This window comes from Rhododendron vialii, chromosome 12a (assembly GCF_030253575.1).
Source record: "Rhododendron vialii isolate Sample 1 chromosome 12a, ASM3025357v1".
Taxonomy (NCBI): Eukaryota; Viridiplantae; Streptophyta; class Magnoliopsida; order Ericales; family Ericaceae; genus Rhododendron; species Rhododendron vialii.
In genome coordinates, this window is record NC_080568.1 from 8,093,711 (window position 1) to 8,117,664 (window position 23,954).

The window sequence follows — 23,954 nt, forward strand, 5'->3', positions numbered from 1 at the left end:
TCTCCCTTTCTAATACCTCATACAAACAACCTACTATCTAATTCCCCTCCATAAACATCACATCAATGTGGATCATTATTTATTAACTAATATCTTAAACTATCTTATCCCCTTATTAATTAATACTCTCAATTCTTTTCCCCCATCCAAACGGGCCCAAGAAGGAAAATGTTAGCCTCAGCTAAGTTGTAACGCCCCGATTTCTCAAGGGATTTTGAAAACATTAACCCTAAAATACACTGAATTTTACAAACTATTAGGCTCTTATTTATCCTTATACAAAAATTACAATTTTAAAATAATACAAAAATCTATGTACATTTACTTAATAAAAGCAACTCCAGAGCGACTCTAATTTTGACACGAATTCCAAGCAACGTTGGCCCAGACTCCTTTCCAGGGAATCCCACCTATATCAACTACTCCACTGTGAAATCCTGCACACTCTGGCAAATTGAACGCCGAAGCAAACGATTTGCCAGGATACAAACGTATTCTGAGTGATAATTCATTAAGTAGAAATCCTAAAACCCAATATCACAATATGCAGATCAACAATATAATAATTCATAATACACCGAAGGTACAAAATAATAACACATCGTCTTTTTCTTTATTATCCATCATCTTACATGTAATCTAAGGATTCTCTCCGCGAGATCCTTTCCTCCCACATCCACTAACTACAATTGTCTCATCGGTCTACCCTTCCTCTTGCTTGTCCTGCACCAGGGTCCTAGGTGAGCGCATCTAAGTTATGTACCGAGTATGTTCTCACTTAAGACCATAACAGGAGGATCGAGTCATCCCATGACGTATTGTACATTAGGGTCTGACATCCACTACCCCACGCTAACTATAACCGTCTCATGGGACCCATTCTCTTTCTCCAAGAGAAACTTCCCATGACGTATCATACATTAACGTCTCACTAACTATAACCGTCTCATGGGACCCATTCTCTTCCTCGAAAAGAAACTTCCCATGACGTATCATACGTTAGCGTCTCACTAACTATAATCGTCTCATGGGACCCATTCTCTTCCTCGAAGAGAAACTTTCCATGACGTATCATACGTTAGCAACACAACACCGAGCCTCGCAAGTAACCCATTTCAACACAGGGCCCCATAGGTTACCCTTGCCATCGCCATGGCTCAATTCACAATCCACACAATCACACTTTCAACACTTTATCATTTTCCATTTACTTATCATCGTCTACATGATTCACTACTCGTAACCACCCCGGGAACCTATTTGTCCAATCTACAGCCACAACAAAATATCACACGGTTCAACATTTCAACTAAAAGTACTAATAACACATAACCATGCGATAAAATTAATCATATCATAGAATTAATCATGCAAGTAATAAAATAATATTCAGTCAAACAATTAATTACTACACTTAAAATTAAGTTTATTTCTCTCATTTAGAAATTTTATAAACATTTCTACTATTTAAACATTTTTTTTAACTCTCATATTAATTATAAATTTTACAACTAATTTTTATTGAAAAATACTTATTGCTAAATTTAGTATTTACTAACTATATTAAATATTAATATGAGATTTTTATAACAACAAAATTATGAGAGATCGCCATGGTGTTCGGATAAGTGTTGTACGGTGTCTGTAGATCGCCATGGTGGTTTTGAAATCTCGAGGCAGCGTCCGGCGGCACTCCGACAGGGCCCGCAGCAGCGGTGTGCCCACGAAACTCACGGTGTGCACACACCTACGGCCACAACTCTCTCTCTCTCTCTCTCTATTTTAGACCCAACAATAAAATTGGGAGTGAAATAATATACTAGTGTTCAATTTTCGGATTATGTGGGTATGTATAATGAGAGAGAATAAGGTAGTGAGAAGGTGAGAGAATAAGTGTAGAAGTGGTGAAATGAGGAAGGAGAGTGATACTGATAATGATAAAAAGATAAGGGACAAGTGCCACATTTGGGGAGGGTGTTTCAATTCTAATGTATGTGGACGCATGTATGTACATGGTGAGAATGTATCTGGACGCTTTTATGTATAGGATGAGAGAGAGAAGTGGAGAGTTAGTTTGAATAGAGTTCTACTTAGGGTTTAGATAGGAAAGATAAGAGATGATTATGAATCACTGATTCCCTGTATATCTAAAGTTTAAATACATATCTTATACAATAGTGTAAATAATATCAACTGTACACATAATAATATATTTTAATTATTCAATCTAATTAATTATTGAATTAGGAATTTAATAATATAAATTTGTATTAAAAAAAATGGGCCAAAAATCCGGGTCGTTACATAAGTGAATAATGGTTACGGTCTTGTTATTATCAGTCCATTGGGTTAACGATAAGCACACTAGAAGATAATAAAAATATGTATTTCTGCTTATTTTTTACACCCTTTAATATACATTCACACACCTACTATTGTCAGCCCATTGGGCTGATTTTAGAATTTTCCTAATGGTTAATGCGAAAAAAATGCATTGATATTTGTGATACGTGTATCGATGTTCGGAAAAAGTGTATTGATATGTGTGAAAATACATTGAAACTTAGGCTCCATCTAGAAACTAAAAAAAAGTCCTTATTTTTTAAGAAAGTAATTTCAAGCTCAAATATTATTGGTTTATTGAAATATAAAAATATGCAACATAGATCTTTTTTGGAAGATCTCGATGAGATCTTTTATATGATGCAAAAAAAATTGAAAAATTATTTTTCATTTACTTTATTTTTGAGTTTGAAAATGTGAAATAAACTGCTTATTTTTTAAGAGGGTTTCTGAAACGGGGCCTTGGACTTTTTTAACATGAAATATGGATTATCCACTTCCTATTGGGCTGAGATAAGCACGTGAATGGCTAGGGATTTGCTCTATCTTTAAGGTTTCAAGTTTGAAACTTCTCCAGTGCTATGAATTACTTTGGGGTCAGTTCATAACTCCGACTTTAATTGGGCTCATTCGCAAGTAGGCGGTGGAATTAAGCCTTCAAAATTAGTAAAAGAACGAGTAAACTGACTCGGACAGCTGAGTTATAAAAAAAACCCGGCTAGGATTTAGTAGTAATTGAATAATTTGCTGTCAAATAATCTTCAACTCTGTTAAAAAAAATAATAATAATCTTCAACTCTCCTTATTAGAACCTTCATCTAATTTTCTTTCCAAAAATATCTCCTGTCTATCTGTCCCTACCCCAAAAAAATACCATTATTTCTACCTCACCATAAAACCAATAAAGAACATCAAAACAGAAACCATTGAATCAATCAAAGTTTAGGGTTAGGGTTTTCCAATTTCTCCCCCAGTTTTTGAAAATCCCTCCCAACTCCAAGATTTGATTTTCTCTCTCTCTCTCTCTCTCTCTCTCTCTCTCTGCAATATTTATATACCTATACAGGCCGCCTAAACCCATTTGGGTGCAATGGATTTTAACGTCTCGGATGAGATACTGGGGACTTTTGTTCCGATTTTGGTGTATTGGGTTTACTCAGGAATCTATATCCCACTTGGGTGTTTCGAGAATTACCGGTTGCACTCGAGGAAGGACGAGGACGAGAAGAACTTGGTGTCCAAACAGACGGTGGTGAAGGGCGTTCTTCTCCAACAGATGGTTCAGGCTGTGGTCGCAATCATCTTGTTCACTGTACGTCCTTTTGTATATCATGAATATGTCTTATTATGTTCGCTTTGTGATATGTGCTCATAATCTTGCCTTCTTTTGATATGGGTTTGTTTGGGTAAGAGCTTGAGATGATGAATTACCTCGTGTGTTGGCTATGTTTTTTTTTTTTTAATTTTTAGATTACTCAGGTGTCCAGGCCAGCTTACGCGCACCTTGAGTAATCTTGGGACCCAATCCCACCGCCCCCTTGGGGTCTTTGGCTATGTTATTGGAAATTCTCTTTGGACTATTTGTGTGTGTATGGTGACTTCATAATTTGCGTCCAATGTACACACGTTTATATCACAAATATGTTTATGTGTGTTTGCTTGTGATATGGTATTGAATGTTTGGGTTTTTGTGATATGGGATTGTTTGGGTAAGTGCTTCGGATGATGAATTGCCTCATATTTGGTTATGTTAATGGAAGATTCTCCTTTTTACTCTATGGGCGTCTTTACAGGAAATTCTAGGAGCAGGTTTTGAGATTTTAGCTTTTAAAAAGTTGTTGTAGCATTGATAAAAAAATTAACACACAGATTCTTGGATTATTGGGATTACTGGAAGCTGAAAAAGGTCTGATATATGGTTCTTAAGAAGCTGGGTTTGGGGATCAGATTTTAGATTTTTGAGTATTCTGAAAGCTCATTTTAAGCTATGGTTGCAATCCTCTTGTTCATCGTAGGCCCCTTGTATAAATGTATATAGCATGAATATATGTATCTGTGTTTGCTTGTGATAAAATTTTGGATATTTGGGGTTTTCTGATACGGGTTTGTTTGGGTAAGTGCTTTTCAGATGATGAATTACCACGTGTTTGGTTAGCTTAATAAAAAAATAAACTTCCTTTTTACTATATGCGAGTGTTTATAGAAAGTTATTGTAGCAGGTTTCGAGATTTTAGCTTTTAAAAAGTGTTGCAGTAGTTGTAAAAAAATATCAAACAGATTCTTGGATTCCTAATAGCTGAAAAATGTATAAAATCTGATTCTAAAGAAGCTAGGTTTGGGCGTTTTTTCCGATTGCAACCCTCTTGTTCTTCGTACGCCCCTTTATATCATGAATATATCTGTATGTTTGCTTGTGGTATATATTGATTTTTTGCCTTATTCTGATATGAGGTTTGTTTGGGTAAGTGCTTCAGATGATGAATTACCACGTCTTTGGTTATGTTATTGGAGATTCTCTTTGTACTGTGTGTGTCATGACTTCATAATTTGCCTCTTTTTTGGATGTGCTTATTTGGGTGAGTGCATTTAATAGATGGATTATTCACTTTGTTTGGTTGTGTGAATAGAAAATTCTCTTTTTTAGGATAATCCACGTCTTTTAATTCTCTTTCTGGTGGTGATTTTCCCTGCCTTTGACTATTAGGGGTGCATTAGCTTGCTGAATGAGTTTTGTAGATGATCCAGGAATCCCTTGTGGGAAAAACCCTGTTGTATGTACAAAGAACCATGGGTTGCTGGAGAGTTGAAAACCGAACGTCCACTCCCTTAGTTGTGGTCGTTACCAACTAATCTACCCCTTGGGGTTTTGGTTGCTAAATGCTAAACTACTTGTTTTGTTTGTATCGATCCATATTGGCAAAATTTTAAAATAGAGCTTCGGCCCATGTTACATGGATTTGGGTTTGAGTATCGGTTGCGTCCACACGCTGGACCTTCCTAAACTTAAATCTTAGGATATTGGGATATGTGCCTGAAAGTTTTTAAGTATGGTCGCAGGGATGACACTTACAGTCTTTATACATTGGGTATCATTCATGAAGAAAAATGTGTCAATGATTCTACAAATGTACTTTAAATCAAGTGGGTTTAAGAAAAATTATGAAGTTTCTATTTCCTCTCAACATGAAAGGTTATAGATGTTTCTTTCCTAAATGATGTGAATCTTCCTCCCTCTCAAATATCATGTGAGTTCAAGGATCTAAATTCTGAGTGTCTATACTAGGTACAGGTGTCAAGACGCATGCACACGGCACACCATACCATACCCATCCCCTACCAATGTGTAAAGTGCTTGACACGTGACTTACATACCTTTAGAAGCGTTCATGTAACATTGGATACGGGGATGGTGGAAATGAGATAGGGGCATAAGAGGAAGGTTCTCTTTTTGGATTTTGAAGGAGGCAGGGAGGGTTGGGCTTTTGGCCTACAATTTCTATATCTTTGTAATGAGCACAACCTGGATCATGACTTTAACCGGTGCGGTAGATTTTGTCATCTAGTGACACCTTTTGAGGGAGAATAGTTATTTGCATGTGATGGCAAAACCTTTGGATTCATTGATCTGGATAATTTTAAAAAGGAGTATGATGAGGTTGCAACAATCTGCATGTGCTTATGAAGAATAATTGGCATGTGCTGCCAAACAATGGGATTCCTGGATTTTGATTATAAAAAAGAGTGGTGAGGTTGCAAGAAAGTGCATATGCTTAAAATCATTTGTATTTTGTACTCCATACAGGGAACTATTGTGCTCTTAATGCTCGTTACAGTGAGTGTTCTGAGGTGCACCTAAATATATTACACACATACCTGAATTACAAAACTCACCTGGAGTATCCAACGTCATAGGGTTGAGTCGGGCTGGGACATGTGAAAAGCTGATTTTTATATGCCCAGGACTGAGTTGTGCACAAGACTGAGTTGAAGGGTGGCCTTTGCCTACATCTAAAAATATTGGATTCGTGTAACCTAGATTGGGGTATTTTTAGCTTGTAGTTGTTTTACTTTCTTTATCCATCATTTCTGCATTTGTTATATGAGAATATGTTTGTTCTATGAAGATTTACCCTAGGATTTTGTGGTTTTCAACATTCTGGGAACATCTGATATGATTCAGGGTCATATAGTCATATTAGTTGATGACTCTAGAAAGAGAATATTAGGTCAGGCAAAAGGGCACAGCACAAAGCGTTTGACAAAACGTCTCACCCATTTGTCGGTTGAAGAGGTAAAAGAAATAAACCTAATCTGAGGAACTATTTCTGAAAATTTAGGTTTCCAAAATACGTATGAGCATCTTATCGCCTCCGACATCATATGTTTCACTGTGATTTACATGGGAATCTCGTAATTGTAATCGGGATGTGTAGGGTAACAGTGCCTAGTGCCTACAAAAGCACCCAAGAGTTTTTCTCCCAAAAGTATCTCTCATAACTCAGATTGCCACTCGAGAGTGTATCTGTACTTCACTACGCACTCTGCGCGTGTGCCCACAACGATCAAATTATCCCGTATCTTATCTTTGTCAGAGCTGCTATGAGTACATACATGGGTTGTTGATAAAGGGTTTTCTTGCAAAAAACAAAGTTCAATGGAATTTGAGGTGAAAAGATGTTCTTAGCCAGCCTTGTACAGAGTCCTGAAAAGGAAGTTGAAGTAAAAGGAATTATTCTTTTGTTAATTCTTTTGGCAATATTAGGGCTCTGTTTTGATATATGTGAATTCCAATTGAAGATATTTCATGTGTAGTTAAGTAATTCAACTTTGATGGATAAGTGTGGAATCAATGACACTAAAGACATATTATCGGTGGATTAACCATCTTTATAATTGGGGTTGCTTATCATATGAAAGGGAGAATTGAAGTTAAGCACGTATCCTGAACACTTGATGGTGTCTATCTATTTCTCATTGTATTCTTGTATATGTTGGCTTAATTATAGGGGTCGTCCTTGTGAGAGCATGTTTATTATGCTATTAATTACGAGCTTTAACATTTTAGTAAGTTTTTGGTCTTAATCCATGTGTTAAACATGATACTTCTGCATAATTGCCACTTAGGTTCTTGACTAATGCGCAACTTCAATTGGAGAAACATAGTGATCATTATAGAGGGTATTTCTGTTGTTAAAGACAGAAGCACACTGAAAGATGAGTTGCATTTAGTGTTAGTAATTTTGTGAAATGCAGTAAAAAAAGGTAGGGCAATTATTAGGTACTACCGAGAGAAGGGAATTTTTCGGAATGGTTGGGCATAGACTTGGAGGCAGATATTGACAATTGAGGCCTACACAGGTTTTTGTGGATGAATCATTGATTCTTCTTTGAGCAACGTCATCAATTGTATAGCTTCAGTTTGAGTGACTATAATATTAGCTTGGTTGACAACGCCCCAACATCTCAAGTTAAATGATGTCAATGAGTGAATAATCATGCCCTGACAACAGAAAAGTTACCGTTATTTGCAACCCATTCATTTAGTTATAACTCGTAGCAACAGGTTTTGCATGGAGACTTCTTGATATTATCTCAAGATCCCAATATAGAGTGCTCAAAACAACAAAATTAATCACCTAAACTGCATCTACTCATCTCTCTTCCATTTGACACATTTCTGTAGGTCTCTTGTCAAGGCCGAGACCCACTCCATGACCGTTTTCACATTATAAAGTTATGGAACGATATCTGGCTAGTGGGTTTTCTCTATTACGTGTGCATTACTGCATCATGAATGCGACTCAGTCACGGCCATATTGAGTACATAATGTATCATCACGTATCAGTATAAAGTATTTGTGAACTAGCTGAAGTTGAGTTGGATAGTAAAAGCTACGATAAAAATCCACAAGTACCTTGAAATCTGCAAGGAAAATGGAGACCAGAGAGAAAATTCTTCAGTAGGAAAAGTGAATCAAGTGTAGATTGGACTGGAACTTGTTAGAGAACATATCATTCTGCTCATTACAACTCGAAAGGGAGCATTTCTAAATTTTGCTGGGTTATTTATGTTGAAGGCGCACGGAGTGGTAGGAACTTAGTAGCATGAAGCGGGCGCGGGTGCAGGGTAGCAGAGGCACCTAGAAGCTCCTAAGGTTGGGAGCACCCAAAGAGTGTATATAGATTATATAAAAATATGTATATAAAATATCTTTAAATACTTAACCATTAAAGGAAAAGTGATACTTACTGAAATATTCCCGATCTTGAAGTGTAATTATTGGGAGTTATATATTCTCAATTTGTAAAACTTCTGGACTAATATGATTCTCATATTCTTATTTCCACAATGGCATAACTCCCTTAAAAGTTAGAGAATAACTGCCTTAACGGCCCGATAAGCTCTCATCTTAGTTACGAGTGAGCTCCCATCAAGCTCCCATCTTGAGAGCGCCGATTCGAGCTCCCGTCTAGGGAGCACACCCATTTTAGAAGGATCCTGCTAGTAAGGGTAGGAATTTGGGAAGGATTGGAAAGCGTACTGGAGGAAAATCACACTTTTGGAGCAATTTTGTATAAATGATCAAATTGCAACTTCCTGCGAAGTGGCGTAATTACGTGGAGCTCAAAGAATTTGCTTCTATTAAGTAGGGGATTTTTGGAACAAAAAGTGAACATTCAAGCCATCTACACGCACATATAGATGGTAGAAAGTTAGAACTGTCAACGGAACTTCATAGTGATAATGATTTCTCGATATTGCTGCACACTGAATTAGCATTTTTCATACTTCTCTCAGTACTTATTATCTATTACCAAACCAATTGCTTATTATGCATGATCCAGAGATAGTTTTTGATTTCTTATGTCCTCTTGTTTGTGTGTAGGTTACTGGAAATGACAGTGATGCTTCTGTGGTTCAACAGCCTCCTCTTGTTCTCTTCAGACAGTTTGTCGTTGCAATGCTGGTTTTAGACACTTGGCAATACTTCATGCATAGGTATATGCATCACAACAAGTTCTTGTACCGACATATCCATTCCCAACATCACCGGCTTGTGGTTCCATATTCATTTGGAGCTCTATACAACCACCCGGTGGAGGGGCTTCTCCTTGACACAATAGGTGGAGCTCTATCTTTCCTCCTCTCCGGCATGTCTCCTCGGATGTCCATCTTTTTCTTCTCCTTCGCTACCATCAAAACAGTTGATGACCATTGTGGGCTGTGGCTTCCTGGGAACCTATTTCACTTTTTCTTCAGAAACAACAGTGCCTATCATGACATCCACCATCAGCTCTTCGGCACTAAATACAACTACTCACAGCCGTTCTTCGTCATGTGGGATCGAATGCTTGGCACTTACATGCCTTATTCACTTGAAAAGAGAGCTGGTGGTGGCCTTGAAGCAAAACCCGCTAAAGATTGCAAGGACTAGTGGTGAACTACTAGTTTATTGTAGTTGTTACCAAACATATACCACTAATATTAGTCTTTCCATGTGGTTAATTGTTTATCTGATTGGATGAGGGATCTTGACGTAGCAGTTAGGTTGCTCAATTACAACCTGGAGAAAACATGGGTTTGTTCAAAACACAGAATCAGCCTCCCCCTGCGCTCGGGCAAGGCTGCATATACCATATCCTCTCCGGACCGGGAGTCGCCTTTTAATTGCTACTTGACTTGTATAGGGATTGTTGTATCACTGGTTTTCTTTGTTCATGTAAGTTCTTGGTACTCATCAATAATGGAAGTGAGAGCCGAATATTGTCATCATTTTATGTGGCCTTTGCTCTAGCCCAGTTTCTGATGTTTTCTTCCTGCTGGTTTGTTATATCACATTTCTGAGTGTGTATGAGATCTGCCTATGCATACGTTCTATTTCGGTCTAATGTGTTTCCAAATTTCTTTTTTCTGAATTATTGAGACTTGTTTATGACTCTAGGGTCGGCTAAGTCACATCGATCCTTCTAAATGACTAAAATACCCGTTACAGATGCTTGACGTAGATAAGGGATTAGGGTATGGTATTTGTGTCTGCAAGCGAAATTTAAATTTACAAGGAACTATGCTTGGAACTCTTATATTATGATATGAAGTGACCTAAAACACTCAGCAAAAACTATTGTTTGAGAAAATAAAAGAACTATGGGAATCAACAAATTTGGATTTTTTGGCGTATCTTCTTGTCTACTTAATCACCTATCTTCGTCAACCACCATACTAAGTACATGTAACATAGAGGTGAGTGCTGCATTTTACAATATGTTTGGCATGTTTAGGCTAAGCTGCAATTTTTGTATAGAAAATAAGTTGTCAGAATTTCAATGTAATGAATCAATTTCTGCAGTGACCAACATGCTTTCACTTCAAATTATGTGGCTAATTTGCAGAGAAAATGATAGGGTTGACAGTTGACACATTACCTGGACCATTTTCCCTACAAAATATACCCTTTTTTTTATCTTGTCAGATCATTAAACTTGAAAGCTGCTCTTTTGTCCTCTCAATCTTCTTTACTCCTACTCCTACCCTACCTGAAAGCATTAAATATTTTATCTCCCCAAGGGGTCCATGAATAAAATGCAAACCCTTATCCCAGGCTATCATTTTGGATGTACTTACCTAACTCAAATTATTGCCCTAGCCTTCCTCACTCTCTCTGTCAACATTGGCTGCTTAGCTTGGCAGTTTTCTTCTATTGGGTTACCACCTGACATGAATTTGTAGGCTACTCTGCTTATTCGTTGGAGTATTGTTCTCAATATCACATAACAAACTGCAATGTCGGGGGGCCGAGGTTATGGTTTCACAGAGCGATACATTACGGGCCTGAAAGAGCATGTTCGGTCCCACCCGGTGGTTATGGAGAATCGAATTCATAGATTGAGCGAGAAACTCCGAGTACTTATCCATTAAGTCAGTCATAGGGTTCACCAAAAAACAAATTAACAAACATTTGGTTGTTAATCATTGCTTTGAGTTTCTTTCTGCTATTTTAATCAACACAAATGCATTCATTCTATCTTTATCTTTTCAAAATCACTTCTTAACCACATCCGAATATTTCGGGATTGGATCTCTAAAATAAAGAAAAAAAACTTTCATATTTCGGAAGAAATTGACCACTAATGGCTAGGTTTGGCTTAATAAGCCATTTGGATAATTTTTGTCTTTGTTCAAATTTATTCACATTAGTCAGTTTTTTTGTCAATTTTTTTTGTGAATTATTGGTTTTTCTTAACGGGAGGAATCTGAAAAGTACTATAAAATTAAGTTCAAAACTAAATTTTGTTGAGTAAAGACAAAAATAATACAGATTTTTGAATCATTTTTGTGCTTATTATTATTATTTTTAAAAACTTTGAACATAAACATTCCGCGTTTACAGATACTCATAGAGTATTAATAAATTACAACCTAAAATAAAAAAGTCAAACACGCCAAAAGCTTAATTAATTCGCTGAACCTATCAATCAAATCAATTTTCTAATTCCCAAATGTAATGCTGGAGATCATGAATCTATCTCATTCCCGTGTAGTACATGGAGTATATATTTCTATATATTATATATACTATTAATATTAACTCCATCATCAAAGGCATTTTTTTATGACCATTTTTGTTTGTTTGATTCTATATATGAACAGATTCATTTCATTATGAACGAATAAGCCTTGAAGTTTGCTTATCCACACACAAAAAAAAAAAAGTCTCGATGTTTTACATTACATTGTCTTTTATGATGAGACAAATTCAAAATTGCTCGAATTTTGTAATCAGCAATTACTGACAGACCAATTTGATCATTTATATGCATAGATTTCAATATTATGTGATCGTCTATTTCATAGGAAACACTATGAGACTTATATTATCTGACATTTCCCTTCACATGTAGCCTTATTTGTGAGTCTATCAATGTGGTCTTTTTCTTTTTTAATGTGAAATGGAAAGAGCCCCGCTTTGATATCACATACAAATTTCGCATCCACCTGGAAAATTTAATCGGAGATTTTCTAATATTATAATTAGTGATTACCTATTTAGTATTCAATCAATGTGAGACAAAAAGCCAATTTTTCTAACAAACATATTGACGGTTCCGACATGATTATTCTATAATTCTTTCGCAAGCTTTCGAATAATAAAAAGTGATGAGTCATATTTTGTGAAATGAGACCAAGCACGTTAAAAAATTCACCAACATATATAAAGCCTTTGAGCTGAGGTTCTCTTAGGATCCTCTACTACTTGGTCGCGAACAGGACTCTTATCTTATGCCGACACCTAGTGTTGGATTGCCTCGACAGTGTGTCCATGAGCCTGTTAGCTTGGTGTGTTTTTCGAAGTAGCTCAAGTCTTAGATTTAATAGTTTTGGTTCATTCCTGTTTATTGGAATGAAATCTATTGCCTTCGGGCATTGTTAATGAAATGAATTGCTTGACTGTTGATAAAAAAAATAGTAATAATAATTTTGCTAATATAAAAATAGGGTTGAATTGTACTCTTCATTATTTGTTTGGAAAATTCGAACAAGATAAAGGGAATGCAGTTCAATTCAAATAGTAAAATGTAGGGTCTAAATAAGGGGATGTATCTTTCTAGTTAGGAACTGTTTGATAGGATAATCCGGAATTGCCGTTTGTCATTTTTCAAAATTTTCCACCATTAACTCCAAATGGATCTATCCATCATGGACCCCATGATCATATTCATAAGGCCATGGTGGGTAGGAGAAAGAATTGATTGCAGGCAACCTAACAGACCTGAGAAAAAATTTGGGCTTGCCAAAAAGGTCGTAAGTTTGAATCCTACGAAAGTCGAACATTCAAAAATTGGGACCACCAGAGACTTGCTTGATCATTAACTTTGGACCTGAGAATTAGTCGAGGTGTGTGCCAAATGGCCCAATAATCGGGTTGTTGAATTAAAAAAAAAAAGACCTGAGAAAAGAGGTGGAGTCAGAATTTTCATCTAACAAAACTTTATAGATAACGTAAATGGAATTTATTTTTTTGTAATTTAGGAAATAAAAAGTTAATTTTTTTGAACAAAGTGAAAATTTAGATCATTTGAAAGGGGGAATGAGAGGGTAACCTGCAACTATAGTGAACAACAACATTTTCAAGAATCTAGTGGAAGCAGCAAAATTTTCAAGGGCAATTTTGTGAAAAGCTTTCTTAACCGAGGGGCTTGGCCAAGTGGGTACAAGAAAGATAATAGTAAGTGTTTATTCATCATGAGATCGTATATTTGAATTCCACGGAGGCCAAATATTTCAAACTTTGGGGCCTCTGGAGGGTCTCCCCGATCGTTAACTTCAGAGTTCCGAAATTAGTCGAGGTGCGCACAAGCTGACAATTCAATTGATCCCCCCACTCGTACATAAATTCCATATATGCATGAGGAAGTGTGGGTTAGATTTTGTTCACTCACCTGACAAAGTAGGTGAACAATATTTATTTGGTTTGTTGAATAATATAAATAGCTTGTTGAATAACATGAAATTCATTTTGCTAGATGAAAACTGGCCAATTTTGTAATCACATTGATGAGAGAGTTGTCAAGTGACCATATCTGCAGGGTGAACAAATTTGAGCTTTGGCTTGAATGGTTGGTGGTGTTGTCACTCCAAATGGCATTCCTAGCTTGATATATAGTACTTATAAAGAAAGAAACTCATTATAGAGATGTGATTGAAAGCTCCCTCAGTCCAACCCAATAATTGCCAGTCCTTTCCTACCATTTCCAGGCCTACTTCAACAGTTATAAAGATCGACCATTCTTTTTTTTAGAGTTTATCGAAAAACATTAGTCATGACAAAAATCATATTGATCAAACATCTCATTTAGTACGTCTTCGAAAAACGTGTTTGTATCAAGATAAATGGTTTTCTATCGGACTGGAGAAGTTCTTATTCTTTTTTTACTATTTTTTGCATTACCTAGGCTAGATCAGCTTAAGCGTATAACGACTAATTTTGGGGTCCATTTGAATAGAATGAAAGTGATAGAAAATGTAAGAAAGTGAAAATATTAACACTTTTCTGGTGTTTAATTAGCATGAAAATACGAGAAAGTGTAAGCAATTGGATTTTCTTGTACAACTCATTAAAGCATGAGAGTACAGAGCTAGCTTTACATTCTTACTAAAAAAACACACGGAAATTTTATTTTCTTATGAAAGGTGCCACATTTTATGACATTGTTTCCACAACTTTTCCTTTCCCATCGTGATCCGTTATGTATATGAAGGATAAGTTAGTGAATATATATATTTTTTTTTTCTTGCAAGATCCTTTCAAATTAAAAAAAAAAAAATCATTTCGACCAAACACATGTAAGAAAATGAAATTTCTTTTCGCTTTCTTTCTAATACTTTACGTTCTCTCGTTTTTACTTTCCAGTATAATTTTCTTCTTAATCAAACGGAACTTGGACATGTGAAATGGATGTTTGATCTGCCTTGCCAATTACAGTTTTGCTTCTTTTTTATACCGTTCTTTTCGTTTATGCCATAACATGCTAGAAAGTGGAAAGAGAGTACCAAATGCTTGTTTTTTCTTCTAGCTAGGACGATGGAGAGGAAAGAGCAAAAGCAAACTTCTGAGTCAAACTCTCCTTTAAGTTTAAAAGGTGAAGAGACTGATGTGGGCATAAAGTTAAGTTGTTTTTTTCTTTGATATAATTCGATGTTCGGGCCAGCTTGCACGCAGTTCGACTAATTCCGAGACATTGAACGTAACGACCAAGCATAACTCCATAACCTCGAGGTTTGGGATGGTTCCAAATCATATTTCCACTTTTCATTGGAATAATGAATTTATAATAATAATCAAGTCATGGAGTGAAGCAATAGAACTACTAAAATTGTTTCCTCTCATTTTCCTTTTCTTGGCCGGTGGTTGCAAATTCTTACTACTAATATCTAAGAGCATCCACAAATCACAATGTAATAATCAAAACTAAAAGGTTGCTAAAGTTAGCAATGTTTGTTTAAAAAAGTGTTCATATTGTAATAACCAAACTTAGCAACCTCTTAGCAACTCATCAAATTTTGACCTTTAAATAACCAAACTTAACAACTTTTACCAATAACCAAAACTCAATACTAAAAAAATTAAAAAACACCTCACATTAGAATCGTCTCATCGAGACGAATAATTTTGTGTGGTCGGGTGCGTGATTGGAACTCGTTTGCAATTAGATATAGATGCATTGCGTATTATGGGATTTTTTTTATAGAGATACAAAAATAACCAACGTGGAGATCAAGTTTGTTAGGTTTGATTATGAACTAAATGGATAATCAAATGCTGACGTGGCACATTTTAAGTATCGATTTTGATTATTCCCATTGCGGATGCTCTAAGTAAAGAGTCTACACACGTCATAGCCGTATAATCGGATGATTGTACTGTTTATTTATTATCTATAATATATGTGGGATGATTTTGATTGTCAAAAAAAAACAAAAAAAAAAAAGGTGCTGGCATCATCTTTTCGTGTGAGAGAATTTTATAATAGAAATCCTCTAGGGTGAATGGTACAACTTTGTGGTCGTACGAACGTAGCAATTTTCTTGTCAATACTAGCTACTTATCATTAATAGTGACAATGATCGAAACAATAAGAATTAACCTCTTAAAATGAAAAACGTAAGATCATAAGTTTCTTCAATTATTGGCTTCGTTATTTAACTCGTTATCGTTATAGGGAGCATGAAGTTCCAAAAAAAAAATTTAATTACCTCAATAGTTTGTCATTATTTACCTCTAGCTAAATTATAGCAAGACCAACTTTCTTGATTTCTTTTATTTTTCGATTGGTAGAGCTACTTATACCTCTGTTGAAGGGCCCAAAAGACATAATCTGATTTTTTTTTTTTTTGTGAAGGAAAAAAGAAAAGATACAAATCCTATCCTATGAAGCCAGCTAGTAGTTCCTTTCTGATGATTAGGACTTTAGAGCCACATAGTAAAAAATTCTGATAATATTCTTGTATCTAACTCTCCCAACCTCTTCTTTATATATAGGCCTAAATTCAGCCACATAGTTCGTTCGGTCATTCATTCATTCATTTTGCCAACAGTCCAAACTATGCATTAATGTTTCCTAGCTCCCTGCTTGTGGTCCTCTTTTTATTTTTTTATTTTATATAATAATAATTTGGTATCAGGGTCAGCTTACGGATCTATATATATTAATTCTGAAGATTAGTTTCACCGTTCATTAGCGGTGGCCTCATTTAAGGCCAGAGACCTTGTATGTACTGATTCTAAAGAAGTTGATAGCTCATGAGAAATTTCAAACATAAAATTTAAAAAAAAGAACAAACTTCTAAATCTCAAGTCTTATCATCGAGGCTGCAGTCCTTTGACTGCTTCAGGATATGGACAAAAATTCAACATCCTCACTAATTGAACATTCCAAAGAGGAGTGCTCTACCAAGCAATAGACATCCTCAGAAACATACGAGAACCAAAGTTATGTGAGACCAAAAAAACAAATGCTCAAGGGATTTATATATATAGATGAGATGAGAGACTGTTGATTTTGCCACTTTATTTTTTGTTAACACCGCTGCTCTGCAAGTGTATTTTTGCACTTGCAGAGGGAGTGATGTTAACGAAAAAGACGTTAACCACTGTCCTGCAAGTGTATTTTTGGTACAAAAATACACTTGCAGGGGAGTGACATTAACAAAAAAATACACTTGCAAGGGAGTGACGTTAACAAAAAAAAAGTTAACCGCTGCCCTGCAAGTGTATTTTTGGTGCAAAAATACACTTGCAGGGGAGTGACGTTAACAAAAAAAGAAATGGCAAAATTATTTCTCAAAAAAAAGGGGAAAAAAACAAAGATAACGTCATAATAAAAACCAGAAAAAGCTAACACGACATAATGACTTTTCCGCCACCGCCCATTGTGGACCCTACCAAGCATTCATTGCAGTAATCTAAACCGTTCATCTTGTAACACAAGCTTAAAGTGGCCGCAACACAAACTTTATCTCAGAGTCGGTTCTTGAGCCAAATTATTATTTTCGTTTTAATACGTTTGCCAAGTTAAAATGATGCGATTGCACCCACATAAAATAAAGCACCTTGTTAGTATAAATTGATAATCCTCATCATACCAAGCCAATCCAAATGGACTCACCCAAACATCCATTTTTCTTGTGTTAAATTCTCCATCACAATTCACAACCAAGAAGACCCTGTTCGGTTTGAATTTGAGGGAGATTTTTAAGAGTAATGAGTAAAGAGAGATAGATAGAAAAAATTTATTAAAAACCGTAACCAAAAATTTTGAGACTCCAGAACGAATAAGGCCCGACGAGATTATTTTTTATTGGCAAGTGACGAGTTTTTCAAAACCTAAACATGTAAACAAACTTATTTCCCCAACATTAATCAACCAATGCTATCGCTAATATATCCCTCCCTCATACTCACTATTTACAGCGAAAAAACAAATGAAACAAAGCATAAATAAAAAATCCAATAAGGCTCTGTTCGAATCATAAATTTCATTTTCCTTTTCCTTCTCGGCTCGACCGGTATAGCCTCCTCGAGTCAAGATTTCCCTTTTTACTTCTCATATAAGCGTCTCCCGCAACTCTCACCGCTTCGTAACTCTTGCAACCCAACAGATTCCCGGGCGGCCGCTTCTCCATTTCCTTACCCCCCACGGAAAATTTCCCATCCGGACCCATTTTCCGAGGATTTGTAACTCCTTTCGAATTGCTAACAAATTCCTCGGAATCAGAAATCACAGAGGAAAATCCACCTGCACTGGCAGTGACAACACTCCACTCTATGCTAACCTCACTCGGGGCATAACAAGTTGTGTGCGTGACATTACTCGATATTTCATCAGACCCATTCCTCCCGAGAAACGAATTTCCACTGTTTGCGAAACTCTCGATTTCGAACAAATCGGAACTCGCTTCGCTCTCGTTGTCGTTGTACATTGCGTCACAACTTCTTGGGATTTCGAATTCCTCGGCCCGGGAATCAGTTTCCCATCCCCACATTATCGGGTTCCCCTCGAGGATCAAGAAGTTCTGGTTTCTCTTGTCTAAAACAGAAGAACCAAACACCTCCAATGAGTTGTTCCTTTGTTTCCCATCTTGATTTTCTTGGAAATTCATGGGATTTGGATTTCCTCCTGGAGTGGAATTCAAGATTGGGAAACTAAAACAGTCCTCTCTGCTCAACCCATTTCCCATCTCTTCAATCTTCTTGCAATGGATTTCCTCCACGACCCATGGGTTCAACCCGGATTGCTTAATCCGGGCTAAATCAACCGGGTCCAAACCGGTCTTGGTTCTTTCTTGTTTACCCATTTTCCCTTGGAATCCCCCACAGCTGAGACTTTTCTTGGAATTGGTTTCCTCACCTCTCTCATCCACAACAACAGAACTTTTCCCATTACAAGAACAACTGCACCCCAAACTGGAAATAAAATTCTTCCCATTTCTCTTCTTCCCTTTCCTCTGACTTGGATTTCTTTTCACACTTTGTAACAATCCACTTTGGCTATTCCAACTTGACTCAGAATAAACACTTGGAGTCCTCGGCTGGATTTTCGGCTTCGAATGACTTATATCAATCGGTGCGTTTTTCTGGTACTGTGTTTTGGTACTAACATTGTTAGAAACTCTTTGATTTTCCTCACCCATTAGCCCATTGAAGTACTTTTCGGCGCCGAAGACGCCGATTTCTCCCTCTTCCACTTTCTTCCTTCCAAGGAATAGGGAATTGGGATCCTCTGCTAGTTTCCTCATAATGCTTTTTTCGGGGGAGTTGAGGTAGGAGGAGAAGGAGGCGTCGCGGAGGCGGTCGGTGGTGTCCAAGGACAAGGGTTGTGTGGTCACCATTGTTGGAAACCCGGCCTTCTTGATATGGATGCTGACAAAGTCTCTCCAGGGAAAACCGGAACCAAAAAAACACTTCGAGAAGCGTTACTGGGTCGCTCTCCTAAGGGCAGTATTTGCTATGGGAATTGGAATTTCTTTTTGAGGAGAAGGGGAAAATGAGGTGAGAAAATGACCCAACAGAGGAAAATTTGTATTGTGTAAAGGGTTGAAGAGGAAGCCTTAATAAGAGATGAGTAGAAGACAACAAACAAGAGGGAAATGAAAGTGAGCCACAGGGGAGAGAAACAGGTAGGAATTAAACATTAGAACAGGAGAAAGGAGAGGATTTCAGAAGGAAAATTAGGTTTGAGAAAGGGGGAAAGGAAGTTTGAATTCAGAGGGGGAGGAAATGGAATAGGACGAGGGAGAGAGCATGAACAGAGAGAGTTATGAAACCAAGTGGAGAAGGACATTATATATGCTTGGAGCTCTATGTCCACAGATTCGGATACGTGTCTCAGTGTCTGGAATCATCCGAAAGTATTAGGATCAAGCACTTGCCATCTTATCAAAACCCGTTGGTAGTAGTAAATGCGAAACTCAATTTTCTTATACTAAAGCGTAGCAGGCTCCAAGCGCCATGGTTCGACTTGCGTGGACAGAATGCTAGCCCGCGACCAATCGGAAGCACGTGGATCTCCTTTTATTTTGTAAAAATCACTTGTATCGAACGGTTCCATACCATCTTTGTGTAAGTTTATTGCAAGTACTCCCAAGTGCTTATTAACCTTGTGGCTGAACTTACAGTCTTGTGATAAAGACACAAGCATGTTGTTTGGTGAAGTCTTCGTTTTCTTTTTTCAAAACTTCTGCTTTCGGCAACATCATCTTTTGAAAACGTGCCCAACAGACTCGAACATGTCTTTGATCCCAAAACTAAAAATAAGGTGACAGCTACATGGCATTGAGTAGGGCCAACCAGCCAAGGTTAGTCCGGTTTGTTGATCGGTTTGTTTCAGAGGCGGCTCTACATAGAGCCTTTCATGGTCAACTGAACAATCAAATAAAATTTTTTTGCTTAAAATATATATATGTAAAAATTACGAGCTAGCCTTTTTTTGAACACTCAATTTAAACATCAATGAATACTCAATTCTAATAGTCTTGAACACTTGACTCAAAAAGAATTGAACACCCAACTCAAAACTAATTGAACACTCAATCATAACCCAATCACGGCCACGTAATTCATATTTGAAAATTTAACACATTAATTACTTCAAATAAAACTCATAATCATAATAAAGAAATTGAAAATGAAGAATTTATTGGTGTAAGTATTATGCTCCGCGTTATCTCTCTACCTTTATTGTCGATGGTTCTAAATGTGTTAATTTCGCATTCATTGCAATTATAACTACTTTATTTATTTTTATCTTGTTAGCTAATAGAATTACAGACAAAACTTTAAAAAACAATCAACTACATTGCAAACCCCGTTAACTTAATAATATTCCTTTGAATTTCAAATTACAATAGAAAATTAAATCTCATCATGTTATCCTAAAGAACAACATATTTTCGAGAAGATCAGTTTCAACATATTCGCTACAGTTTTTTTCAAAAGTGTTCTAGTAGATTGATATGCAGATTAAATGTTGGCACAAAATATGAGATCTCATCTAAAACAACTGTAAAAAAATATATATATCCTCCTCCATTCTCAAAAAAACTATCTACTACGCAACTTTCAAGTACATATTTTTAAGTTACCATTTCGTCTTGTAGTTATTTTTTTTATTTATACTAATATATGACATTTTGTACTTATTATATTATTGGTTAAGAGATCAACTGATAGAGTTAAGGTAATTTCTGAATACCTATTACATAATTCTGGAGCCGCCATTGGTTTGTTTCCCACACAGCTGATCAGGATTCAATTATTGAGATTAGGAGCGCAAGAATATAATTTCTTGCAAATTTCATAGTCTCGGCGTGGATGATTTGTCTTTGACTAAATTGGAAATGTGATTAGTCGAGGTATGCATAAACTGGCCTGGACACCACTGACCATGCTACCAAGTTTTGAGTCCCTTAAATTTTCTAGGTACCTAGCAGTTTTAATCCCAAAACCGTGAGGTGATAACTACATTGCATGCATTAGCAGCAAAAAAGGTTAATTTATGGGTCATGCCGCAATAAGGTAATTTCTTACGAATTCTCTAGTCCCGTGTATGAATGGTCTGTTTTTAACCGAACAGAGAAATGAAATAGTCGAGATGCACATAAGCCTATCTGGACATCTCTTACTGTAGAAAAAAAATAACCACATGACATTAAGTAGGAAGGGCTAACCGTGGGTTTTTACTCTGGGTCTCTCTCCATTTATATTTCTGTCGTTGTGGACACCAAAATGCTATCAATCAAATCCATAAAAGACTGGGCAGTGGGTCTATCCATGCACATGGCTCATACTGTATTACTAACAGGTAAAGCAATGTGTGGTGCAAAAGACCATCTCACAAATATTGACAAGATTGAGGAGTTCTTATAACTTATCTAATGTCCCCTCATCTGTTATATCCCCCTATCATGCTACTCTTTAGAAAGCTGGTAATCTGATGGATAAAAAATCTCTACGTCTCAATCAGTGGCAGAGTTAAGATTTTAACTTCGGAGGTCGGCTTAATAGATATATATTTTTTATCAGACGAATACTTATTACGTATATCATAAGGCTTTTGGCTTTCTAATACATTAAAGTTATTCATTGAAATTATTGTCACCTAATGCAGTTAAAGAATACCAATCATTTTATTTTTTTCTTTAGGTTACTTCAACTATCACGTGCTTCTATTTTACTGAAAGAAGTTGATAAATGAGAATGTAAAATAACTGTTTTTTTATAAAATCAAACCAAAATTATTAAGGTTATAAGTATTTATACACAGATAATTATCAATAATATTTAAAATCAGGTATACACAAAATAAAAAATTTAAAACTCGAACTTTCGGGGAGCCAGGGGAGGGAACGGGGCCCCCCGAGCCCCAATATAGCTCCGCCCCTGGTTTCAATACACATTTAACAGATAGCAATATGTATTTTTTGATAGATATTAATACACTATTTACAATCATCCTTACAACGGTGGTTAAGATTTACCTATCACCACTAGGGGTTATGCTTGATCGTTATCTTCAGAGCCCTGAATTAGTTGAAGTGCACGTAAGTTAATCCGGACATCCGATTATAAAAATTAAAAAAAAAAACATAGAGAATTAAAGGTACTAAAATTCCATGTCAAGTGCCCTTAGGGGCTTCTTCCTAGATGAATACCGTAGATAAATTTGCCTCCAGTTTTTAGGTAAAGAGGCAGATTCATGGAACCTGTCTCGGGATTTAATATTACAAGACTCTAGTCTCCTCCCAGTATAGTTTTTGAAAACAAAATTCAAGATTATTCACATGGAAGGATTGAATGTGTTTTTTTAGTTAGAAAAATAAATGCTAATTAAAGAGCATTACATTAAGATACTAATAAGAGTTGATAAACCACAATATTCCAACTCCAATCAAGTTGGTATGTCAAGTTGGTTGGTGTGAGTATATTGGACGGCAATTGATTAAGCAATTTTTTTTAGAAATGAGAAAATATGTGTGATTTGGGAACCGTCACACATATCGTGCTCTTGGTCTCATAATTTGAAAGCAAGAATTAAAAGCGCGAGTGCAATAAGGTCACGTTGAGGCTTTCCGACCCGCATTCACTTGAAAATTTAGCCATTTTTGCCTCACAAGATACATAACAGAAAGCTGCACCACTTTTTGTTGCCTTCTGAGTTTGGAACAGAGGAATATCAGCCACGGAAGATCCTCGGTGCCCATTGCAAATATAAATCAGGCCTTGCTTCCAATAATAGGGGTACCCTCTCTCTTTCTCGATGGTTAAGAGTGTTTGGATCAGTTTGCACATATCTTAACTAATCTACTTCCGATCCGGTCAGAGGCGAGCCACCCTTAAAAACATATTCGATCAATTTGGAAGTTTTTCATTTGGTACCTTCGGGTTTTGTTACATATGTTGTCACAGGAGGGTGATCATATTCTGTCCAATTTGGGAAAAAGAGGTGTCCAATAATTGAACATTCTGACATTTGGCAAGGCTGTTGTGCCTTTACCAGCTAGAGATAAGACAAGACAGTCATGCCAGACTGCTGGTGTGACACTCAAGTTACACGTTTACAAACATGGGCGGAGGGATCCCACACACTGCAAGGAAAGAGCCTATTACACATGGTGATGCAGTAGAACTGAGGGTGTTCTTGTTAAAGGTTTTTAATTTTAAAGTATTTATTTTCTGTTTTACGAGACAATTCATTTTATGATAATACATTACTTTTAATTCAAAACATAAATACTTATCTGTCTTAGTAGAATGGGGTGCATCATCAAATGTGCGGGCAGTTTGCATGCACTTCAATTAATAATGGGGTCTTAAAATTCACGACCAGGCAAACCTCTAATAATTCCAAGGTCTCAAATGTTTTGATTTCGTGAAATTCGAACTTGCAATCTATTGGAGGCAAACCGTACGATTGCTTTCTCATACATACTTGGCCAAACCTAAGGAGTTTATTTTGCAAAAATTTCGAGATTTCCTCTCTTTAATCCATCTACTTTGATTTGGGTTGCATCACACGGAAGACAAAACACACTTGCCACAAAAACGTGATGGTTT

At 36.5% G+C, this 23,954-nt stretch overlaps 2 protein-coding genes across 2 annotated transcripts; one reads left to right on the top strand and one right to left on the bottom strand.

The window, feature by feature from the left end:
• Positions 1 to 3,181: 3,181 nt before the first annotated feature.
• LOC131310443 (sphinganine C4-monooxygenase 1) lies at positions 3,182 to 10,117 on the top strand. The gene is made up of 2 exons (XM_058337446.1): positions 3,182 to 3,655; positions 9,231 to 10,117. The coding sequence occupies exons 1-2, from the start codon at positions 3,434 to 3,436 to the stop codon at positions 9,777 to 9,779; spliced, it is 771 nt and encodes a 256-aa protein (XP_058193429.1). The 5' UTR covers positions 3,182 to 3,433; the 3' UTR covers positions 9,780 to 10,117.
• Positions 10,118 to 17,675: 7,558 nt separating this feature from the next.
• On the bottom strand, positions 17,676 to 20,024 carry LOC131310444 (protein PHYTOCHROME KINASE SUBSTRATE 1). The gene has a single exon (XM_058337447.1). The coding sequence runs from the start codon at positions 19,229 to 19,231 to the stop codon at positions 17,879 to 17,881; it is 1,353 nt and encodes a 450-aa protein (XP_058193430.1). The 5' UTR covers positions 19,232 to 20,024; the 3' UTR covers positions 17,676 to 17,878.
• Positions 20,025 to 23,954: the final 3,930 nt, after the last annotated feature.

What these genes read in the sequence shown, in the direction of transcription:
- LOC131310443 (XM_058337446.1), top strand. Translation starts at nt 3,434, where the DNA reads ATGGATTTTAACGTCTCGGATGAGATACTGGGGACTTTTGTTCCGATT. An exon ending in TCGCAATCATCTTGTTCACT is followed by an intron (nt 3,656 to 9,230) that starts GTACGTCCTTTT and finishes GTTTGTGTGTAG; the next exon opens with GTTACTGGAAATGACAGTGA.
- LOC131310444 (XM_058337447.1), bottom strand. Translation starts at nt 19,231, where the DNA reads ATGGTGACCACACAACCCTTGTCCTTGGACACCACCGACCGCCTCCGC.